This window comes from Xyrauchen texanus, chromosome 35 (assembly GCF_025860055.1).
Source record: "Xyrauchen texanus isolate HMW12.3.18 chromosome 35, RBS_HiC_50CHRs, whole genome shotgun sequence".
Taxonomy (NCBI): domain Eukaryota; kingdom Metazoa; phylum Chordata; class Actinopteri; order Cypriniformes; family Catostomidae; genus Xyrauchen; species Xyrauchen texanus.
The window spans coordinates 19,851,584-19,875,899 of NC_068310.1; the positions used below are offsets into that span (position 1 = coordinate 19,851,584).

Genomic DNA, 24,316 nt, shown 5'->3' on the forward strand with positions numbered 1-24,316 from the left:
AAAATTGCGGCTACAGTAAGGCATGTACAATGGAAGAGAATCGAGCCAATCTGTAAACATTAAAATACAAATTGTTTGAAAAGCATAGCCACAAGATGCAAACACTATACGTGTAACATTATTTTTGTGTGATAGAATCACTAAACTTATCTGTGTAAAGTTATATCCAAAGTTACAACTTTGTTGTCATGATGACGTTAACACTAATCTGTTTAATACTGTAACTCTCAGATTTTTTTTCACACTAAAATCCTTTTTGTAAACGAGGAAATATATATTTTTTGTGGTAGTCAACATTATGCTACAAATGCTGTTGAACCGGGAGCATTTCTTTTAAAGGCAGTCAAGCTGTAAAATAATGTTGCTGTATATTGTTTGCTTTGGTGGATTTTAAAAACCTACAGTCATGAGTTTTTCCTCTTGTTCTGACTCTGCTTTGCTATATCTTTCGGCAGGACTTCTGTCTGACATCCCAGACCCTGACGCCTTCCTGCAGGACCTGTTGAACTGTGTACCCTGATGGCGCACATTTACGCACCTCACATATGGACTTGAGACCGCTCTGTCCAATGCAGGTGTTCCTCACCATGGAGTCTGTCTGCTACCTGGACCCAGCTATTCGCTAACTCCAAAGGGACACCGTTCAATCGGGGCCCAGGCTCCCAAAATGTCAAAATCAGCTCACCCATACTCATTCACATCATCTTCTGATCCTGATTTCTGCTTTGGTTTATTCAGTTATAACTCTCCTGAACCAGAAAACGACATGTAGCCTGACGAGTTAATGCACATTTATTCTAAAATGGTTTCATAACAGCTAATACACAGAAACACACCATGCTGTTTTGATCTGACATGTTGCAGGTGATCTGTTTGGGAATCTAATTATTTGTCAATCTGATGGCTTTTATTTTTTCCAGTTTTTGATTTGTTTTATGTTATTGTTTTTGTCTCAAGTTCTATATTGGCTAAAAGTTACAGTTTCACTGAAATGAGAACTAATCTCTCGTTGTCGTGTTCCATGTTTCTGGATCTTTTTTTTTTTTTTTTTTTTGCAGTGGTGTTGTATGAATTGATTGCAGTTTGTGAGAAAGGCAAGGCCTGACACTGGTGTGTGGTGTGATGCAAATGTGTGAAGATTGTTTTTCTTGTGTAAATGGTAAAACAATGAGACGAAAGCTTGTTTAGTGTGTAACTTCTTTGAATTGGAAATATTTTCAGATTTGTAAAGGGTTTTTCCTGCATCAACAATGAAACACAAAGATAAAAAGAATAAATGGCCTGCATATTTATTTTGAAAGCTTTTTTTTTTTCTGGTAGGGGTTTTTTTTTTTTTTTTTCTCTTTTCTTTTTTTTTGAAGCCACAATACTAAATGTATTTTTTGTTTTGTCTTCCACCGACCATAAGTCACAAAATAATATTCCGCAGATTAAACATTTTCCCAGAGCAAGCTGTGCCTCTGGTAAGCAAGGTGCCACTGAGAAATGTCTTGGTGATTTTGTGTATTCTTACAATATAAACACACACCTGCAATGGGGTATTCTTGAGCTGAATGCATGGTGTGAAGTTTAAAAAGAAAACAAGAAAAACCCAATTAGTGTTTGCCTATTCCCGCTGCTACAATGTTCAACTGTTGCTGAATGTCTGCTTTTCGAATTAGCTCAATTTAATAAAGGTGTAAGAATACCACATCTGGCTCTGTGTGTCATCTAAGATGTAACACAACAGCAAAAGTAGTTGTTTGCATATATTATAAAAGATCCTTTCTTACAGTAGTTTATGTTATATGGTAATAGTCATGTTATACAATACATATTCATGTTTTTGTGGAAAGTATTTCCAGTGTCCTCCTTTTTTTTCTCCCAAACTTTCCAAGACTAGAAATAAGCATACTTGTTTTCTCATGTACACTGTGCATACAAATGCAAAATATTTAATATATAAATAAATTTTTTTTTTTTTTTTTTGTTATTTTGTAAGGACAGCACTATAGGTGCATGAGACAGGAGGGTGGAGCCACAAACATATACCCGGCCATCATTTAATATGTAAATTTAAAATTTAAGGACAGTTAAGGAGGGCGGAGCCACAGATATACTGACGCCCAACATGTAATATTTTAACCAAGTGGGCGTGTCTTAAAAGCACAGTACCCAATGCGACGTTTGCTGGTGGGCGGAGAAAACATGTCTTCCTCTCCACCCATTTTCACTTTGTGGGTGGATGTGCTTAACTCCGACTGGGATGATTCCTGAGTCTTTACCGCAAGTTGACAACCAACTCTCCAGCCCGTTGTATCAGTGGATAAAACGCTGGCCGCGACCACCAACAAATGGTGGAAAGGCAGTTGTGAGTTCATGAAATATGTACTAGTATCACTGTGTTTTATCTGGCCGAAAGAAGTGCATGTAAAGAAGTATATGCTATTATTTGTGTGACATTAGATAAAGGGAGTGCACCTTGCGTCCGCGAGTATGGGGTGACGTATGCTGCTTTACAGTATATGTAGTTTAACGCGAAGAGACATTACTCGAGAAAAAGATGGATTTACCTCGTCGTTTTCCAGACCCGGTGCTCAACCCAATAGTCTTCAAAGAAACCGCGGCATCCTACGGAAAAGGTGCAGCTTCTGCAACCAGGACTGGGTCTGGCGCCACGGTATCCAGCGCACTAAGAAACGATTTGGGCACTAACATTAATGTGTTAAAAACACTGAATCTCCGTTTCCGATGTTTCCTTTACAAAGTGCACGAATTGGAGCGCAGAAATAAGTTATTGGAGATCAAGCTGCAGCACGCGCAGGAGCAGTCCCGGTACCGAGTCGTGTTTTCCCGAGAGCAAGCGGTCCAGACGAACCTCGAGCTGCCTTACGCAAACACACTGTGTCAGTCGAGACTTCCCGGTAAAATCTGGAGTTTCTCACATACGTCCAGATACGGAGGACGGTTCGAAACTCATCAGGGGCCCGGAGTGTCCTGGACTCATCCTGATGGTGTCGGGGTTCAGATTGACACCATCACACCTGAACTCAGGGCCTTGTACAATGTTTTGGCCAAAGTCAAGCGCGAGAGAGACGAATACAGGAGAAAGTAAGTGCAGCTCAAGTTTATTTCAAGCTTTTATCTCTTGGAAATGTCTACATTTAAATGAAACTCATGTTTGCCTGCAAAAATATAACCAGTAGTATTTATTTATTTATACTTTATTTACTTGATCTGTTCATAAACTGAAAGTAAAATGTTGTAAACCACTAAAACCATGTTTTGGAGGTTTTTGCTAACCAACCCTGACTAAAATGGTAACCCAGCAAAACTTTCAGTTACTATGCTACAACAAAACTGGTAACTCGGTACTGTCATACAAAAAAAAAGTTTAAACTTGTTCCCTATGGTGTCTCCAAAACTTTTGCTATTAACTTCACTTAACTTGGTGTTCATATAGAATTAACTTTACTATTTAAGTTAAGGTTACTAAATGCGAGTACACTCAAGAGACTCAACTCAGATTTCCTATTAAAATGTTGTTAATCATTTTAGTTGAATATACTCAAATTTAGTTCATTCAATTACACAGCTTAAACAATATGTATTATAAAAGATTTTTAAGTCAATCATTAAATAAACTTAATTCTCCACAGAAATGAAGATGCACTTCAGTTGCACATGCACAAGTGGAACTTAGATAGTGTTAATGAGTTAAGTTTGCTTCCTTTTGTTCAAACCTAACCAAAGGAGACACAGATCACCCTAATGGTAACATAACACGAAACATCTATTTGCAACACAACAACATAAATAATACTGCAAAAGAGCTGAAACCTCTATGAATTCTTAATTACATTTATAATTTAGAATTCAAATGCCCCCATATATTCCCTTTGACCAAGGAAACGTTAAACAATTCAAGCGCAAGGCATTGTGGGTATTCCATAGCCTCAGTTTTGTTCTCAATACTTTGTTATTAACACTTAAAATATTAAGTCTATGTATTTTAAAGAAAAATAAGTTCAAGGAACTTAGATATTTGAGTTATGAGCCCAAAACTTGACATTTCAAGTAATGATTAATTAAGACTACTTGATACTTCCAGTAATGGCAACATTAGGGTTTACAGTATGCTCCAAAGAGATAGTTGATCCTTGCTCTATGTGTGTTCCTAGTAAACAAAAGTGTGCCTTTACTTTCTTTTTTATGTGGCTATCCTTGGGGTATGTTTCTTGATAGTGTCTTTACAATATAGGGCTCCATCAGTATCCCCTAGATGTTCTCCAGTGTCCTATTGCAAAGCATCCAATTTAGACTTGAAACCTGAGGAAGGAGATGTGATATTTTATCTTGCAGAAACCATTAACTTTTTCTCTCCTTCAAATGGCAAACTCTAAAACCAAGAGTCCCGGAGTGCAAAGCCCTCTTTTTGAATAGGAGCTTCTGAGAACTGGTTTAAAACTTCTGCTGATCCTCTTTACATAATTTTTCTTTTTCTCCATGGGGACCGATATTTATTGTTATTACTTCAGGCTATACATTTATCTTCCACCCAGATTGTGTAAGTGGGAAGGGGATTTCCACCTCTGGATTTATGTTTTAGAAATATGTACATCATTTGATTAATTGGTTGAACCAAAAAAAATGTATGTTGTCAGTGTAAATGAAACCATGTTGATTTGTAAAAGGAATTTCTGGTTTGCTAAAGGATGCTTGATTTAAATGTCTACTGCTGGGAAAGTGATGAATAAATAATTTGTCCCAAATTCCATGTTTCTGACTAGCACACATTCATTGCTCAACACAAATGAGTTACTGTAACTTTAAGACATATTCGGCCCTCTAGAAACCCCAGACTCATGAAGGACGCTGAGGCATTTAGAGTGAATTAATCAGGACTATTTTTGGAGGAAACCCCACAACATCTGACCCACAACATCTGCCTTTGTGATTCCCCAGTCATGACTGTATCATTTTTGAAACTATGGAACTGGCTGAAGATAGTCGCTACAAAAATGTGTCTAGATGTCATCCATAGAGGGTTTTCTTGGCTGCCTGAACAGATGTTGACTGTCTGTGAGAAAAAGCAGACTGATAGCTACACAATGATCCATTTCCAGGTCTTGAGTGGGCTGGAAACCCCACTATATCAAGTAGTTACATTATTGAGTGCCGGTATCCTTTGATATATCTGTGCTTACAGTTGCCATGTTGTTATGAATGGGCTATATCTGAGATACATCCTTGAGTAACTTTTTTGTGCCTTGATACACAATGGGTCTCCCTAGTTGTGTTATTTGTCTTGATATTTACTGTCTGTGGCAAGGACGAGGGCGGGGCCGGGCCGTGATGATGCATGCCCGGCCCCTAATCTGGCTAATCAAGCTGACGAGAGGGATAAAGCAACCAGACAAAGCATCAAAGTAATATTTAATTAAACAAAAAGACACAAAAATAAACACATGCAGGGCAGCTGCCTGTAGCTCTCTCTCTCTCTCATGAACCTGCGCATCCGGCAGACTTTATCCCTCTCCTCGGCTTGATTAGCCTGCTCCTTGCCACACTGTCATTATAGGCCAATGGCACGAAGGTTTTAGGCATTACTAGCGAATAAGAACAGAGGATTGACTTCAGTTAACTGTCCATACAGACATTATTCGATCTGCTGCTTTTCTCTTCTGCTGTATGTACAGGGAAATTTGAGAGTCACTCCTGTTAGTAGCCAAAATACGGTTGTCAATTCCAAACGCTACTGTGAACGTAGCCACTGAGTCCATTTGTGTTCACATAACTTTTCTTCTGTGCTCAACATAAAATTAACTTTACGGTTTGAGATATAGTATAGGCTAATGGTTTCATTTTTTGCATTGCTCTTTGCCCTGTTGTCGTCTCATGTTTGTTCTTTCCTCGGATAGAGTGTCCTAGTAGCAGCCGTTGGGTTAGGCTGGATGTTGGTGGTCTGTTGTATTAAGTGTGAACCGAGACAGGTGGAAAGTGTGACATCAGGCTCATATGTGAACAAAGACCATCCCCCAGGAAATCACTCAAACAAATATAAAATGCAAGGTTTATAAATTAAGCATCTGTTTGGCAATAGGCAGATTAGACCTATTTATGACCATGTGTTCTTTAAAGTAATTGGTGCCAAAATAGAAGGAGTTTCATATAGAAACAAAAACAGCTCTTATGAACACATTTGCTTCATAGCAATCTGTTGAAATATTGGTATGTGACAATTTTAATAGTCTTTTGCTATTTTCAGACTTTGGTCATCATTATGCCATTGCTAAATTGAAGAATTCTGTTCTTGGCTCAAACGCAGCATGCCATGAACTATTATGCAGCCATGCAGAGATTCTGTCAGCGAAACTGACTTCATTTTTGGTTTGTTTGTTGACGTTCATTGCGCGTTCATGAGTACTATAAGAGAAGCTCATTCACACGAGAACTTGCGCTGTTTTGCGATAAAAATGTGTGCTACCCTGAATGAGCTTCTCTCAAGCATTAATAAACGTATAACAGACGTCAAGATTTTCACTGAAAAATTAGACTACAATGTGGCAGGGCGGAGGGTGGGGCCGGGTCGTGATCCTACACACCCGGTCCCGTATTAGGCAGGACCGGGTGTGTAGGATCACGACCGCCCCGCCATCTGCCCTGCCCTTTTTCAGGATATTTCGTATGCCTTCAAAAGACTTGGAATACGATGCACAAATATAATGGACTTTATTAAGGTTGAAATTGAGGCAATATCCACTGCCATTGTATTGAAAAGTACTGAAATGATTGCCAGTTTTGAAAAGATGGACCAAGACATTAAATAAAACATCACCTTTTGTGTTCCACATAAAGAAAGTCATACGTGTTTTGAAAGACAGGAGGATGACCGAATTTTCATTTTTTGTTAAACATTTCCTTTAACGTTTGTAGAGAATGGAGTCATTCTACCACACCCCTTGGAGTGCTGTACAACCATATCTGTTTATGTGTTCTTTACCCATCCTCCCATTCCTTTAGCCATGTGGAATGCTTTGTCTGGCTGATTAATCCTTTGTGAGAATTCCAATGGCTTTTCATACGTATTCAGGTTTATTAAATTGTTTTAGACTTTGCAGAAAGATGGATCCGTTACTCTTGTTTTGTTAATGAACCAGCCCAAGTAACCTGAGAAGAATACTATAATTCTCTTTCTATTTTCACGTTTGTAGATTGATCGCCATTTTTATAAAAGCATGCGTGTTAGGATTGATTAATATGTGATGCTTATGGAAATTTGAGTTCTAGAGATTTATGCATTTAATATGTGAATGTGCCGGGAGTCAGTTTTCTAAGTTCTATCTTTACGATTTAGGACTCGCCATATTTCTTTGAATTACAGTCAAGCAATAAACCTTTCCGATCACAAAAGCCTGGCTTTCTGCAGATGACAACTTCTAAAGAACACACACTTCTGGAAAATTTTTATAACCCCAGCAGACCCTCTCCACTGACCCGTGTTTTGGGCTGTAAAGCCATGGCCGCAGACATCTGTCCAGTTCTGGTCATTGATGTTGGGAGTCACCACATCTGAGGTGATGTTTGTGGGGGATCAGTGGTGTGTGGACAGGAGGTAAGCCGGCAGCAAAGTGAGGTCATCTCTCCAGGGAATTATTCATAGCGCTGCATCACTGGGCAGGAAAGTAGTTCTATCCCCCCACACAAGCTGGGGATCTAAGATCATGGGAATCAGAACATTTCTAGAGGTCTGCACAGTTTTACAGAACTAAGAAGCAGGTGTTCTCTGACTGCATGGAAATAAGTGTCTCCAGGAATATCTTAACCAGTGCATGTTTCCTTTACCCCAATCAATGTAGCATTCAGTTCAGTATTCTGTCATAATTTGCTAAATGATGATATTGACAGAATTTTCATTTGAAGGTGTCAAGAAAATTTTCTGGTCCTGTTTTCTGCCAAAATATAAAACAAATAAATAATATTTTTCATATACAAACGGATTCTATTTTTAGAGCCATTAAGTTGTAAGTTGCTTTGGATAAAAGCGTCTGCCAAATGCATAAATATAAATGTAAGTTATATTTCGGTCTGTTCTCACTCAAAATCATTTGGCTCACTTTAGAAGACATGGATTAAACTACTAGTGTCTTAAGGATTAACTATATACTGCCTTTTTTTTGTTGATTTTTAGCTTGAAAATGTTGTCTTTCTTCAAAAACAATCCTCATATCTCCATTAAAATATCTTTGTTTGTGTTCTGCAGAAGAAAGAAAGTCATATAAGTTTCAGATGACAAAAGGGTGAGTAAATGATGAGAGAATAACATTTTTGGGTGAACTACTCTGTTAATAACACAAAGTGACACAGGGGAGATTGGTAAAAATATTGTTTTCCATTTTCTTTTGCTAAACTTGACATTTTTAGTTTTTTTTATATATTAAATATAACTCTGGAATTTTGTAATGAAACTGAAATGTGTCAATCTTGAGTAAATGATTCAGTTATTTGTTTGACAATTAATCGTCAGCCAGATTTCATAATCATGACAGCCCTAGTCACAATGCAATCAATCTTAAGGGTTCTTACATGTAGGCTTAGATTTCTTTATGAAAAATATAATTTCATGTGTATTTGTTTTTTGTATTGATTTGGGGTTAAAAATGAACATTTTCCTGACAGGTTTCTTGTGAATCACCCTCTTCATGAATTAGTTCTAGTTGTCTGAGAGAAGAAGCAGGTTGTAGAATAATGATAAATTACATGGCACATACACTACATGGCCAAAAGTACAGATACACATTAGTATTTTTTAGTTTTGTTGTTTTAGACTTTGCTGGAAGATATAATGGTTATGCTTGTATTAATGGAACTAATTTATGGAACTAGCCCAAGTAACCCGAGAACTCTCTCAGTCTCTTTCAGTATTTCCAGTGAAGGCAAATCTCAATGCTACAGGATACAATGACATTCTAAAGAATTTTGTGCTTCTAACTTTGCGGCAACAGCTTTGAGAGGGCCCTTTTTTGTTCTAGCATGAAAATGTCCCTGTGTACATAGTAATGATCTGAAAGAAACTCACTGATGCTCTTGTGTCTGTACATGACCAAATCCCCATATCCATGTTCCAACATCTTGTGGAAAGCCTTCCCAGAAGAGTGGAAGCTGTTAAAGATCAAAGGGAGAACCAACTCCCTATTAATGGCTATGGTTCACAAGCACATACTTTTGGCCATGCAGTACATGTACAGTACATAACTCACTTATTGTTTCACACCATCAGAAAAGCAGATGATCTTCATTGCGTGAAATATGACAATCCATCCAGTCTTTAGTGAAAATCAATGCACTAATGAGCTCTCACAAATTATTCAGGCTGGCCCGTTTTCCTGAAAGATGCTATTCTGCCTTTTTTCTGTGAACTAGAAATTATTTCACAATGATGCACATGATCGATTTTCCTCAAAAGACTTTTGTGAGCAGGTCCAAAGCTTTCATCTATGTGGTAAATAGATGCATAACTGAATGGCTGTGTTTATTGTGTGGCTTTGTATATGAGCAGCCAGTGACGTGCATGAGTGATGAAACAGTGGATGTGGGCAGCCAAGACATTTTGAATTAAAATACAGAACCTGTAAATGCTTTAATCAATCCTGGCTGCAATTATAATTATTATTTCTGTCTTGAATTCCTTTTTATTTGTTACTGATTTATTTCTATATAGAACTTTGTGTCACAGAAAGGAGGGGTTTGGGTCTGTGTGTTCATGTGTGTCTGAGTATATGTTTCTTGAGTGTAGTTTATCTTAGTGTAAACTAAGTTTGGACTGAACATCTCCAGGGGAGATGAATATGTAGGTATACTATGCACATTTTGTCAGTATTTTCTTTTAAAATGTGTTAATAACTGAATTAGCACTTGACTCCTTAGCCAAATAATAATTAGCTATTTCTAGTAGTATTTCTGGCTATACAAAATTAATGTCCATATTTTGGTCTGCGTGGGACTTACTTCCTGTTAATGATAAATTTTCTGGTGAAGGCTGTTCAGTCAATAATCTATGGCCTTGGTGATAGTTATGTCGGTCATGAATTGTTCTGATAGTATTCTAAAGGCTTAGGTGTGACAAACCATTGTATCCCAATTTCTTAAAGTCTAAACCATGAAGTAAAGCTTTAATAAGTTCTTATTAATATGTTTTATAATGAAGAAATACCAAGATATTAAAAGAGAAATACAAATTCTGGCTTTGTCTCTCTAGCCTTATTTGTCTTAATATATATGTATCATATTAAAAGAATGATCCATTTAACCTCAATGCTTTTAGCTCATGATCAGAGGGGTTGGGACAGGATGTTGCCAAAAGCTGATTTTGGCACAGGACATAGACTTAAGTAATTTCTCTCCATCTGCAGCTGTTATCATTAATGTTTTCTCAGAAGAATTAAGAGTATGTAACCTGACAGCTTCATTGCAGAAGCCGTCCCACCACTTATGCTATGACAAAGTGCTGTACAATTTTTTTACAAACATTAATAACAGAATTAAATAGAACTTATAAAATGTTAAAAAGAACAAATTAATAAAACATTATAAAACCTACACAAAAAAACTGTTATAATTCTCAACCAACATTATAGGCTAAAGAGAAAAAAATGTGTCTTCAATCTAGATTTAAATATAGGCAATGAGGAAGAAGACCTAACGACAAATGGAAGAGCATTCCACAACCTGGGGGCCGCAACAACAAATGCCCAATCACCTTTGGTTTTCAAACGGGATTGAGGAATAGAGAGGAGTAACTGATTTGATGATCGACGAGACCTAGGTGCCTAATGTAGATGAAGTAAATCGGCAATGTACTGAGGGGCTAAACAATGCAAGGCCTTATAAACATACAGACTTGAATTTAACTCTATAACTAACTGGAAGCCAATGTAGAGAAGCGAGAACTGGGGTAACATGCTCTCTATTCTTGGTACCCGTTAGAAGTCTAGCTGCTGCATTTTGGACTACTTGCAGGCGTGAAAAAGAAGATTGAGACAGACCCACATATAAGGCATCGCAGTAATCCAGCCGGGATGTAATAAGAGCATGAATAACTATTTCCAAGGCCTTCAGTGAGAGAAACTGTTTTAAATAGCTATGGACCTTAGATAAAAAAAAAAAAAAAAAAGCTTCCTTTAACAACAGCATTTATCTGCTTATCAAATAATAAGTCAGAATCAAAGATGACACCCAAGTTCTTAACACTATTCTGCATGGTTAAAGACAAAGTACCCAAATGATTTTCAATGTCAGCGATATGTAACGAAGAGCCAAAAGAAATGACCTCGGTTTTATCCTCATTAAGCATGAGGAAGTTTTCAGATATCCATAATTTAACTTCCTCAAGACAGGAGATGAGTTTAATGATGGAACAACAATCGTTAGACCTGACAGAAAGGTAAAATTGTGTGTCATCAGCATAACAATGATAGGCTACACTGTATTTCTGAAAGATGGAGCCTAAAAGGAAGCATATAAAGAGAAAAAAGTGGAGGACCCAACATAGAGCCTTGTGGAATGCCACATGTGAGCAGTGTTGGGGAAGAGAAGTGATTATCAATACTGATAGAAAAAGTTAATTCCTTAAGATATGAGGAAAACCAGTTTAATGCAACTTCCTGGATGCCAACCACCTTCTTAAGGCGATTTAAAAGAATGGAGTGCACTATTAAAGGTGACCAATGACATTTTAGTCTCCCTGGATTCTGGCAACGGGGCCATTTTAATCCTTCTAGACCTCAGCAGCATTTGACATGGATCAATCGATGAGAGTGGAAGAAATAAGTTTGAGCATTAACAGAATGGCACATTCTGTGAATTCAGCAATCAAAGAAAATACATATGTAGAAGGCAAGGTGGTCAGTTACATGGCTAGCATACCACTGAATTTATGATTACAAGAAATATCTGAACAAGGTCACTTTTTACAAATTTTTGTTTAATAGAGTTAAGAGCTCAGTGGTTCAAGCTCAGACACAGAATCCCTCTGTCAGAAAGAGAGAGTGTTCCAAGGCAATTTTGATACCACTGAAATACCATTTATTTAGTTATTCATTCATTTATTTGTTTGTTTGTTTATTGATTTATTCATTTAATGACACAAAATTGTAGGCCTACTTCAGACTTTTTTGAAAGCATCTGAAAGCACAGTTGGTGTGGCTCATCTGTCCCACTTTGTAGTTAAAATGGTCATTCACATACCTAATGTACCCTATTAGATTACATTATAGCCTATGCAACAATTCTGCCTTTTGTCACCATATATGTGACTAAATTTCATGCTATGTGACTAAAATATGTCTGTTGTAATCCACTGGCTAGTAAATATTAACATTTCACTTGCCAGTGATTGAGTTGTGTAGTGTCCAAGTACTGAGTTTCTTTTTACTGAAAAATGCAGGCGATTCAGCCCTGTGTTTTCCTGCATGCTGTCTCTAATTAGCATGCAAGAAAACGCATTTAGTTGAACTTCGAATGTCTCATGGAACCGCATCACAGACATCACCCAGAGCAGCTCTCTTGAGAGCACCTGAAGATGAGTTGCGTCTCAAGCGTTCTGTGTTTGGAGTATATAAAGATGACCCCTTTCTCGGTTTTCTTAATATCTTTATCATTTGTATTGCGCTTGCATGTCGTCAAATATCTGGCAAGTAAAAACAAAAATGTACTAACCAATGGCGATTCAGTCTCCAACATGACCATAGAGGGTTGTTGAGTTGAGGTGGAGGGCGTGGTCGGGCCGTGAGGCTGAACGGCCAGCGCTGAATCAGCTGATCAGTGGGAGAGCGAGATAAAGGGGAGCTGGAGTTTGAGTGAGATGCACGCGGCCGCTTTGCATGTGTGTCTGTGTTCATGTTTGTTTTATGTTGTTTTAAGTTGAGTTTTACCATTAAACTTTATGTTTACTGTTCAGCCGGTTCATGCCTCCTCCTTGACCATCCTTTAACTGTTGCGGAGTCCTCGCCACTACCATCTGCCAATGGAGCAGCCGCGGCCATCTGCATGGGGACGTAGAGGTCGCTGCCGAGAGCCAGAGGAACGTCTGCCGAGAAGGCGAGGAGCGGTTCCATCCGCCAGGGGCTGGAGGACTCGCTGCCATCCACCGGGGTAGGAGAAAGCTACCATCCGCCAGAGGGCAGAGGAGCAGTTGAGGACCGGGCAACAGCGCATCTAAGAGCCGACGAGCCATTTCTTCTCTCTCTCTTCTCTCTCCTCTCTCTGTATCTCCGCTCGCCCTCTCCAAACGCCTTCCCTCGTCTCTCCCCCAGGTTCAAAGGAGGTGGATTGGACCACCTGCTGACAGAACGGCCAGAAGTGCAGTGTCTCCCCTCCTCTCCGGCCTGAATGGGGCGGGGGAGAAATGTGAAAAGGAGGAGGGTGTGATGGTGCACGGCCTTGAATCAACTGATCAGCAGGAGAGCTAGATAAAGGGGAGTCGGAGACTCCAGTTCGAGAGAGAGAGAGAGAGAGAGAGAGAGAGAGAGAGAGACGCAGCGGCCGCATTGCATGTGTGTCTGTGTTCATTTATGATTTATGTTGTTTAAGTTCTGGCCATGCCCTCCTACTCCTCACAGTTGTCTATAGTGAACATATATATTATATATGATTAATTATATATTATACAGTATATTATATTACAATATCAAACACTGTAATTCAGTAAAATTAAAGATCTGGTTGACAAGACACTGTTTATATGCTTTAATTTGTTAATTAACAGTGGTGCTCTAGTGATCAATTAGAAAACTAATCAAAGAGCCATAATTAATCATTGTGTTATTGTCATTTGCCAAACTAATTAATAGGTGAGTAAGTGTCATGGCTTTGTTAAAATTAAAACTCTTAATGCACATCAGGAGCTCTGTAGATGTAAGGTGTTTGATTATTGAGTATGTACTGCTGAAATGAAGACAGTTAAATGACAGAAACCTTATAAGATTAGTTTTTATATCCTCATAGTGGTCTGTAATGCCATGTGCTCTGTAAATTGTGTATGTAAGGCTGATCAGAGTGTTTTTGAAGCTTCCAATATCATTGCAAGTGCCCATCAGCAGTCTCTAGATACAGATGTTCAGCTGTCTCACACTGAGCTCCTGTTTTGAGAGTAAATAATAGACAAGGTAATGTGTCTTTGCACGGCAGGCATTGTAGAGGTGGTGGACAAATAAGACTATGGGTGTGACTTGATTTGTGTCTATTTGGGGATGTAGTGCTTTGATGGTCTTCACAGGCCTTCATGGCCACCTAACTTGATCTCTTTCTGCCCTATTCACTTCTACCCTTTTGATCTGGTTTAAGATAACAATGTCACAGACAGAACATTTGACTGATAAATGCTTTGCCTATACATGTCCTACTTATCTTCATGTATAATAGCTCGTTGGAACTTTGGCTGCAAATGCCATTTGAACTCCCATAAACTGAATAATGTCTCTTTAAATTTATTGGCTCTGGCTCACACAATGGAAGATGTCCAAGCCATGTGTACAGTGTGTGCATATGGTGGAGAACAAAGAAACTGTCTACTTGTTATGTGGTGTCTCTTGAATTTCTTTTTCGCATTTCAACTAGCAGCTCATTAACAAGTTTTAAGCCTTTTCGACAACCCTACTATTAAAAAACAGCCTACTTTGCTGGTCTGAATGGGTGAGACTGACCTGTTTGCTGATTTTAGAGGGGTTTTGTGCACTTGTCAGCTTGTCAGGCTGATCAACTAAACGGAAAAATGAGCTAGACCAGTTTAAACCAACATTTTTTTTTTTTTTTACAGAAAAATAGAGGTGAGGACTCAAGGAATACTCAATAACTCTTGATACTTTGAGATAATTTTAGTGTGCAGTAGTCATCTACATGTCCTTTGTCCTCACTACCTGTTTAGAGTGAGAGTGTCAGCACTTGCCTCACAACTCTTGGCAGGTGTCTTAAAGGGATAATTCACCCTCATGATATCCCAGCTGTGTATGACTTTCTTTCTTCACCAGAATACATTTGAAGAAAAATAGAAATGTTTCTTGGCTCAGTAGGTCCTTAAAATGCAAGAGAATGGAGATTTCTCTTTTGAAGCTCCAAAAATCACAGACAGTCAGCTTAAATGTCATCGATACGACTCCAGATGATATATGTCTTCTAAAGTGATACAATCTTTTTTGGTGCAAAAAAAGATCAACATTTAAGTACTTTTTAACTACAGTATAATCCAACGCTTCAGGAGAGGGTGGATTCCAAGCGGTCTCTTGTGTGACATATTTGCTTTGCCATGATGCAGAGGTAATCTGACATTCTCCTCTCGGTTGAGACTTCCAGGATAAGCACACATACGCACCATTGTGAGTATAGAAACAGATAATAACAGATCAAAACCAAAATCAACCAAGTTAGTGTACTGTGTTCCTCCTTTTCATTTGTAAACAGTGCTGCTCTTCCGGCTGTGAAGCACACGCATCAATTTTAATCTAACTAAGGAATCCCACTGTATCCTTTGAATCCTTTGTCAGAGAAATAGAGATCCAAAGCATTTTTAACAATAATCCATAAGGCATTCTTCTGTAGAAGCGACAAATCGGTGTGGTTTCAACTTCAGTGTTAGGAAATGTTTAATAGCAAGTCACTGTTACCATGGAAACATAAATAATGGCAAAAGAGCTCCGCAGCGATCGGCCACTTACATGAACTATTGCAAATGATGTCATTGAGTCTGTCTTACTACACTCTCAAACTACTTATATATTTGTACATATCTGTATATTTTGCAATACATTTTACAAATAGTTTTTATACTTCTAAGTAATGACTATAATTCTAGTTTTATGCACCTTGGATTTCTGCCAGAATATTAAATCGGATGAATCACAAAGAAACAAAGTGCTATGCTATGTTTTCATTTTATTATCTCAAGGTTTCATTTGCTTATTCTGCGATGCACTTCTGTCACCATAGTGATTTTAAGGGAGCTTTCTAGCATGTTTTAGGACCCTTAGAAGTTTTAATGAGTTCCTCAGTGGCCACTGCTAGTGTGTGGATACAAAACTGTTTTATCACAATTCCTTTTTGAGTACTTTAGATGTAACTGAACGATCTGTACGAAAACACTTCTTTAATATTTGTGTAGTAATGTAATTGTATTAATATACAGTTTAATGAGTGATTAATTAAATTATATTACTGAAAATCATGAACCCTGAGATCATTGTAACTGAAATGCAATTGAACTGACTCTACCCATTATAATACATTTTGGATTATTCCAAGTACACATTTATTTTGTGTTCCAGATGGGAGGAGGAGTTGTCCAAATGTCAGCAGATGGAGTCCTTGGTGAACACCTTACAAGAGGTGAGAGCTCAGGCCTCTTATAGTTAGGTGATGTTTGAAATCTATTTAGCTGCACTGATGCATGTCTAGCTGTTATATAATGCTAGTGCAGAGGTTTTCATAGTATAAGACCTGCCAAAAGCATGTGAATTGTGAAAATGTAGTAAATATTTAATAAACAATCAATATTTCCTACGGGCCTTGACACTGAACTTTGCAGTACTTTTATTAAAAAATATTTTGTATGAAATTAGTATTATGCACAGTCTGATTTTGTTTTTTAGAATGTTTTTACAAAAAGTGCAGATCGATTATTGGTAACATCATCAGATGAGCCAGTCTTGCTGTTAAAAAATAATAATAATAAAAATAACTTTCTACAAAAATGTAAAAAAAAATATTGTGATTTTGTTCATCATATTTTCATTTTGGTGGCTTAATGTTAGTAATATTGCACATATGTATTGCATTTCAGCATTGCTCCATTGCTTGAATTTAGCTCCATTCACTGTGCCTGGGGCCCTCTAGGGGGGTTGCTGTGCACCACACTTTAAAAAAACCACTGTATTAGGGCGCATGAAAATTCTCCTTCCATAGCAAAACTTTCTGGTTGTCTCTTTACAGAATGTTCTGTCATCTGAAGCAATGCAAGGAGAATTGACTGAGAAGATGAAACTGCTTAAATCAGAGTTGGTGGTCTTTAAAAGCCTCATGTCTAATGATGTAAGTTTCATGCTCATCATTCTGCTACCAGTTTCAGCATGCAAAACATGAAAATCTATTTACACAAGTGACATACGTTTATATTTTAAAAGAGGGCAAACAACAGTTGTTTCATTCTGCTACCAGTTTAGCAGAATTATATTTTAGGGCAAAGATACAAAAAAGGGCAAACAACAGTAACACTTGACCAAACCTGTGAGATTATTCTTCACCCTAAATTGCATTCTATAAAGATTACACTATTGACTCTCTTAGGAAAATGAAGCTGAACCATTATGTAAATTTCTTTGGCATTAGGCTGAATAGATGCCCATAGATCTGTGTGGACAAATAAACAGTGGCATAGTCAGGTTTCTGGCCCCTGAACAGATGCATATTGTTCTCATGTTGGGCAGACTTTGCTCAGCCCCTAGTAATAAACTACAGTTGAGTTCTGCCTCACTGAATGAACACTGTTGCAATGAATTTCAAAAGAAGACTGTACCATCTGATGGTTGTATTTTATCTTCTCATTGAGTGTTTTTGAGCCATTCTAACCTGTAAACAAGTTGTGTAATGCTGTGTATCCATCCATTTAAAATAAATACATTTGATCTGATATGTCATTACTTGCAAAAGCAGGCATTACTTGCTTCTGGAAGTCTCTGGTTCTTCCAGGCCTTGAGTTGCACATTAAAGAACAAGTTTATTATTTAAAATTTTTGTAATTCTTGTATGATTATGGTTTTTGTGGCCTTATATTAATTGAGGGACCATTTTTGTTAACCTCTGGAAAGCTAAAAGACGATTAAAAATTTAAAAGAAAAGAAAGAAAGAAATAACACTTGTTTGCATGAAAACAAAGAAAAGGTGCGCACTTGCAACATCTACAAATATTATGATTTTTTTTCCATATAGACCTGCATACATTTTAACCTAAAATTTTTATGTAAATAAAAACTTAAAAGGAATATTCCGGGTTCAATACAGGTTAAGCTCAATCCGCAGCATTTGTGGCATAATGTTGATTACCACAAAAAATTATTTTGACTCATTCGTCCTTTTCTTTAAAAAAAAAAAAAAGGAAAAATTGCAAGGGGCCCGGGTATCTCAGTGAGTTAAGATACTGACTATCACCCCTGAAATCGCGAGTTCGATTCCAGGGCATTCTGAGTGACTCCAGCCAGGTCTCCTAAGCAGCCAAATGCTAGGGAGGATTGAGTCACATGGGGTAACCTCCTCGTGGTCGCTATAATGTGGTTCTTGCTCTCAGTGGGGCACGTGGTGAGTTGTGCGTGGATGACGCAGTGAATAATGTGGACCTCCACACGCATTATGTCTCTGCGGTAATGTGCTCAACAAGCCACGTAATAAGGTGCGTGGATTGACGGTCTCAGACGCAGAGGTATCTGAGATTCATCCTCTGCCACACGGATTGAGGTGTCACTATGCCACCCTGAGGACTTAGAGCACATTGGGAATTAGGCATTCCAAATTGGGGAGAAAATGGGAGGAAAACCAAAATAAATTGTAAAATAAATCGGGGTTACAGTGAGGCTCTTACAATGGAAGTGAATGGGGCCAATTTTTGGAGGGTTTAAAGGCAGAAATGTGAAGCTTATCGTTTTACAAAAGCACTTACATTAATTCTTCTGTTTAATATTGTTTGTTGAGCTGTAAAGTTTTTAAACCGTTTTTTACATTCATTATAGGGTTTACGGCATTGTGTGGCAGTGAAGTTGTAAAATTGATTATAACTTTAAATAGAAAAGTATAGTAAGCTAATTTTTAATTCTTGTAACACATATTGTTTCCGTTTTGTGGCTATACTTTTGAAACAGTGAGTATTTTATGTTTATGGATTTGCCTCACTCACTTCCAATTGTAAGTGCCTCTCTGTAAACCAGAGTGTGGCAGGGCGGAGGGCGGGACCGGGTGCGTAGGATCACGACCCGGCCCCGCCCTCCGCCCTGCCACACAGAGTTTGGCATTTTTTTAAAGAAATCGAGAGAGAATGCTGTTGATTGAGCTTAACCCGGAATATACCTTTAATGTCTACGTTAATTGTCAAAAACCCCAGTATTAGTTTGTGGTTGCTAAGGGGCCTATTTTTTACACATTTTAGATGATAAAAATGTCTTTGAGACATTTTGTCCTATACTATTAATTTAATTCCAAGTTCCTATTGCAACACAGTTGTAAGTTTTAATGTTTCTGACATGCATTTCACTGTTGACTGTAGCTCATCTGGTAGAGCATATTTTTTATGTGGTCCAGGTTGTCAGCTTTCGTAGGACAGTTAACAATCTACTTGTGTCTCTCTGGTGAATCAATGCATGATGAATGAAATCATTCGACATTCTCATCATGACTGCATTTGTACAGGAAGTGTCTGACTTGGACACTAAAATCCAGGAGAAAGCCATGAAGGTTGATATGGATATCTGTAGACGCATCGACATCACAGCCAAGCTGTGTGATGTAGCACAGCAGAGGAACTCAGAAGACATGACCAAGATATTGCACGGCAGCCCGTCCAGAGTTCCTCCAGAGCAGAAAGGGGTACGGAAACTTACACTTGCAAGTGACCTTCCATTTTACTGGAGTACTGCTTGAGTAATGTGTGCTTGATTTTTTATTTAAGAACAAACATGCGATTTTGAGTGCATAGTTTATAGCAGCATGTTGTGCCATTTTAATCTTTTTGCAATCAAAGAATATGTGTGTTTTGCAGGGGATGTCAGTATGCAGGAAGGAGGAGTGTAAAGGTGAATCAGAGCAGCAGAAAGTGGAGACTGAGCTTGATTCTGGTCACTGTGAAGAAGAGGTGCCTGGATCTCTCAACATCACTGATGAGATGAAGCGTATGCTCAACCAGCTGTGAGTCTCTCTGCTTACAGCTATTAGAGAGTGTATCCTCATGCTTTGTGTGTGGGGTACATAGTTATTTATAATTTGGGACAAAATTGTGAGCTAAATATGACAAAACCTCCCTTTAGGGACATCATGGAGGTCCTGAATTGGAAAAGCAATTAATAAATTAAGCAATTGACATAAATAAATTGCTCACACACACGGAGAGAAAAGATTGTAAATGGTCATATAAAACTAAATTGACTGACAATGTATGTGAACTTATTGAAGAAATAAAATGCTACCAAATTGTCAAATACCTACATTGGCTTGTTGTATGATCGTTCACTGACACCTAGTGTTCATATGGTGAAGTTCCTTGTTTTCGTGCTGTACTTTCCTGTTTAAAGGGATAGTTCACCCAAAAATGAAAATGTTCTCATCATTTACTCACCCGCATATTGTCCCAAACCCGTATAAATAACTTTCTTCCATGGAAAACACAAGCAGGAGATGTTAGCCCGAATGTTAGCCTCAGTCATCATTCACTTTCATTGCATCTTTTTTTCCATACAATGAAAGTAAATGGTAACTCACGCTAACATTCGGCCTAACATCTTCAATTGTGTATCATAGAAAAAACAAGGCATATGGGTTTGGAACAATACAAGGGTGCGTAAATGATAATTTATCTGAGATTTTCATATGACTGGTCTTTCTTTAATAATAAACCCTGAATCTGTATATTAGCATGTTGTTCCTATCTTCATTGCTGTATATTTGTTTTCCTTTCTTGTATTATAATTTTTTGCTTTAAACCCCTTTTTAATGTGGCATTAGATTAGTTGATTTTCTTTTTTTCTCTCTTCCTATATCTTCACCTTTTTTCCCCTCATTCTGCTGTCTATGTTTGCTGCCTCCCATGTGTGCAACATTAGTTCAGCTAATTGGTTTGTTGGCAGGCGGGAAACGTTTGAGTTTGACGATGACTGTGACAGTCTGGCGTGGGAAGAGACTGGGGAAACTCTACTGCTCTGGGAGGATTTCTCTAACTACAACAGCCTGAACCTCACCACCACCCTGAACAACACAGCTGCTGCTAGTGCAGCCACCACCATGACCTGCACCTCCAACTCACATGAAGAAACCCACGAGCAGGTGGGTCAGCAGGTCAGCACTCTATCAACAACGTATTAAGACTCTAATATTATAATATAGCACACACAATATGTAGCACACACAAATATTGGGTAAATTACATGGAACTATTTTCTATTACTACTTTTCAGTACTTAATAAAATAGAACTGTATTCAAAATGTAGTTGAATACCCTTAACTGGATAAAAATCTTTACATTTTGCTATGCATTTTGAGATTGCCTTTTCTGTACAGGACACATGCGCTGCTGCCTTAAAAGTTAACTTATAACTTATCTTATAAGGCAGTTTGATGCCTAAAAATGTTGGTAGGCAGCTCACTGGGGTTTGGAACAGTGCCAATGTTTGGATGGCTCTCATGGCGAGATATGCAATCTTATTAACATGAACTACTATTGATTATAACATTGATAAATCATTTAGAAACATAGAAATTACTTTAATACATTTGTTAATCCTGGCAGGATTGGAGTCTAGGTAGCCTTATACATGAGACTGAGTCTCTCTTTAAAACCAGAGAGCAGGAGTACCAGGACACCATCGGAGAGATAGAGGTGAGATCATGTTTGTAAATTATATATTTCACTATTGTGTTTTTGGTTCTTTGCTGGCTAAATGTTATCTTCCTACCACAGCTTGAACTGGCCACAGCCAAGAGTGATATGAACAGACACCTGCATGAGTACATGGAGATGTGCAGTATGAAAAGAGGGCTGGATGTACAGATGGAGACCTGCCGGAGGCTCTTTCAAAGCACAACTCCAACCGGCAGGTTGGTTTTACCATATTGTCTAGATCCTAGTTCCATATTCCTCATAGTCATGATGGAAATGCAGGGGGTTAGATAGAAATGCTATATTGTGAGAGAAATGCCAATGCTGAATTAATTAAATACAAATGTATACTTAAAAAAATATAACATATACAAATACAATACTTACATGATCTTGTATAAATGAAAAAAAAACTATGAGTGATAACAGTTCAGTCATGACAACTCTCAGAAAGGTTTAGCATGTTAATGTGGGTATGAGATATTGATAGATATGACACAAATAGACAAAATAATACCCATGTAGTAGATCTAGACAAGTGGTGCTGGGGTGGAGGTTGGTTTCAGAGAAAAACTTGCAGCACGCTGCAGTGAAACGGGTATGCTTACAAACTGACTGAGCAATTTAAATGTTAGGCAAAAAGAGAAAAGGAAGTTCATTGGCTACCCGATTACATGTCAAAGGACCAATCAGCGTACACATGCAAGGTGATTTGCTTAACATGTCATATATGAGCGAGCCAATTTGCAAAAAGATAGCAAGTTCAAAGAACCTACCAGTTTACAGCATTTGAAAAGATGTCATATAAACAGCTAAGAGATTAGACGTGTATGGTTAGAAATGGGACAAGTACTTGACCTTTCTAGAATGCTCTCAGGACCATGTAGCGAGAAAAATTATTAAGGTTGAATTTGTGAATTGTATCCATTGTGGACTTTTTCTTTTCTCCTTTTCTCTCTTTATTGTTGTATATATATATATATATATCACACACACATGTTGTGTTTCCATGATTTATGGGGACTTTCCATAGACATAATGGTTTTTATACTGTACAAACTTTATATTCTATCCCCTAAACATAACCCAACCCCAAACCTAACCCTCACAGAAAACTTTCTGCATTTTTACATTTTCAAAAAACATAATTTAGTATGATTTATAAGATGTTTTCCTCATGGGGACCGACAAAATGTCCCCACAAGGTCAAAAATTTCGGGTAAAGTGATAAATACACGCTCACACATACACACACACACACACACACACACCGGTCAAAAGTTTTGAAACACTTGACTGAAATGTTTCTCATGATCTTAAAAGTCTTTTGATCTGAAGGTGTATGCTTAAATATTTGAAATAAATTTTGTAGACAAAAATATAATTGTGCCACAATAGTAATTTATTTCATTATAAAACTAAAATGTTATAATAAAAAAAGTTTTTAGAATTGATGACGTGGACCAAATAATGAAGAAAAGCAGCCATTAAGTGCCCAACATAGATGGGAACTCCTTCAATACTGTTTAAAAAGCATCCCAGGGTGATACCTCAAGAAGCTGGTTGAGAAAATTAGAACATGTCTGCAAATTCTAGGCAAAGGGTGACTACTTTGAAGATGCTAAAATCTAACAAATTTTTTATTTATTTGGGATTTTGTTTAGTCACAACATAATTCCCATAGTTACATTTATGTTATTCTATAGTTTTGATGACTTCACTATTATTCTAAAATGTGAAACAAATATGTTATTATATTATAATATTATGATGAAATTATATAATTATAATAAAGAATGAGTAAGTGTTCAAATTTTGACTGGTAGTTTGTGTGTGTGTGTGTGTGTGTGTGTGTGTGTGTGTGTGTGTGTGTGTGTGTGTGTGTATATATATATATATAATTATTATTTTGATATTGTGTTTATATAAACACAAGTTTAAGTGTTTATATTGTATGTGTGTAACTCAGATTTGACCATGGTTATGTTTGTTGAGGGTTGGGGTGGGTTGTGATTGGGATTGGGATGGGGAATTAATGGGGGTTAAAAGGGATAATTGTTGATTCTGTTCATTCAAGTTGTATTTTTGTATTTATTTGGGAGTCAATAAAAATGTTAATCACAAAAAGTTAATCAGCTTGTGCCCGAGGATTTTCATAGTTGATCTTTGGTTATTTGTGAAATTAATTAAAGCTACTTTATTTTTTGAAAGGTTAACACTGCTCAACATTTTAGGGTGTACTTGAAGAACTGTTAATAATTTAGATCAAAGTAATTCAGCTGACCAAAAAAGGTTGGGAGCCTCTGGTTTAGAATAATTCTATAGACTCCTCCACTAGCAAAATTGTGTGATCTGAGAACATACACTACACTTGTGTCAGTGTGCAGGGAGAGTTTTGATTAATGTTTGTGTTCTGTCTGCTACAGACATTCCCCCTCTTTCAGCTCTGTGGCCAGCAGTGATTCTGGAAACACAGATGACATCCAGGATGAGCTGGAGCATGATGGAGTGAGGGATGGAGTGAAAGAAGAGGCAGTAGAGACAAATGGAGATGTTAGATGATGATGAGCCCTTCATCATTTGGCTTGCTCAGCTTCTCTTCCAGAGTTCTAGCTCTCTTTGTGAGCTCCTTTAAGTCTCTGGTCTTTGGATGGATAAGTGTGGAATTCTAAATTCCCAAAGAGCAAGTATTGGTGCTACATATGTTGTCTTAG

At 37.7% G+C, this 24,316-nt stretch overlaps 2 protein-coding genes across 3 annotated transcripts in view; both read left to right on the plus strand.

Moving 5' to 3' along the window:
* Nucleotides 1–1,690, plus strand: part of LOC127628364 (E3 ubiquitin-protein ligase UBR4) — a 67,932-nt gene extending 66,242 nt beyond the window's left edge. For both annotated transcript variants that reach the window (XM_052105067.1, XM_052105069.1), the window contains one exon: nt 456–1,690. In XM_052105067.1, the coding sequence (XP_051961027.1) occupies nt 456–520 (65 nt within the window). In that variant the 3' untranslated portion in view covers nt 521–1,690. The remainder of the gene's footprint in view (nt 1–455) is intronic.
* A 580-nt stretch (nt 1,691–2,270) lies between these two features.
* Nucleotides 2,271–24,316, plus strand: LOC127628367 (intermediate filament family orphan 2-like). Its single transcript, XM_052105072.1, has 9 exons — nt 2,271–3,090; nt 16,296–16,356; nt 16,960–17,058; nt 19,423–19,599; nt 19,772–19,917; nt 20,853–21,060; nt 21,513–21,602; nt 21,684–21,820; nt 24,029–24,316. Exons 1-9 carry the CDS (start codon nt 2,543–2,545, stop codon nt 24,162–24,164), a joined length of 1,602 nt encoding a protein of 533 aa, XP_051961032.1. The 5' UTR covers nt 2,271–2,542; the 3' UTR covers nt 24,165–24,316.

Coding starts and splice junctions, on each gene's coding strand:
- LOC127628367 (XM_052105072.1), top strand. CDS start 2,543: ATGGATTTACCTCGTCGTTTTCCAGACCCGGTGCTCAACCCAATAGTC. Junction 17,059..19,422: donor AAAGCCTCATGTCTAATGAT/GTAAGTTTCATG, acceptor GCATTTGTACAG/GAAGTGTCTGACTTGGACAC. Junction 21,603..21,683: donor ACACCATCGGAGAGATAGAG/GTGAGATCATGT, acceptor TTCCTACCACAG/CTTGAACTGGCCACAGCCAA.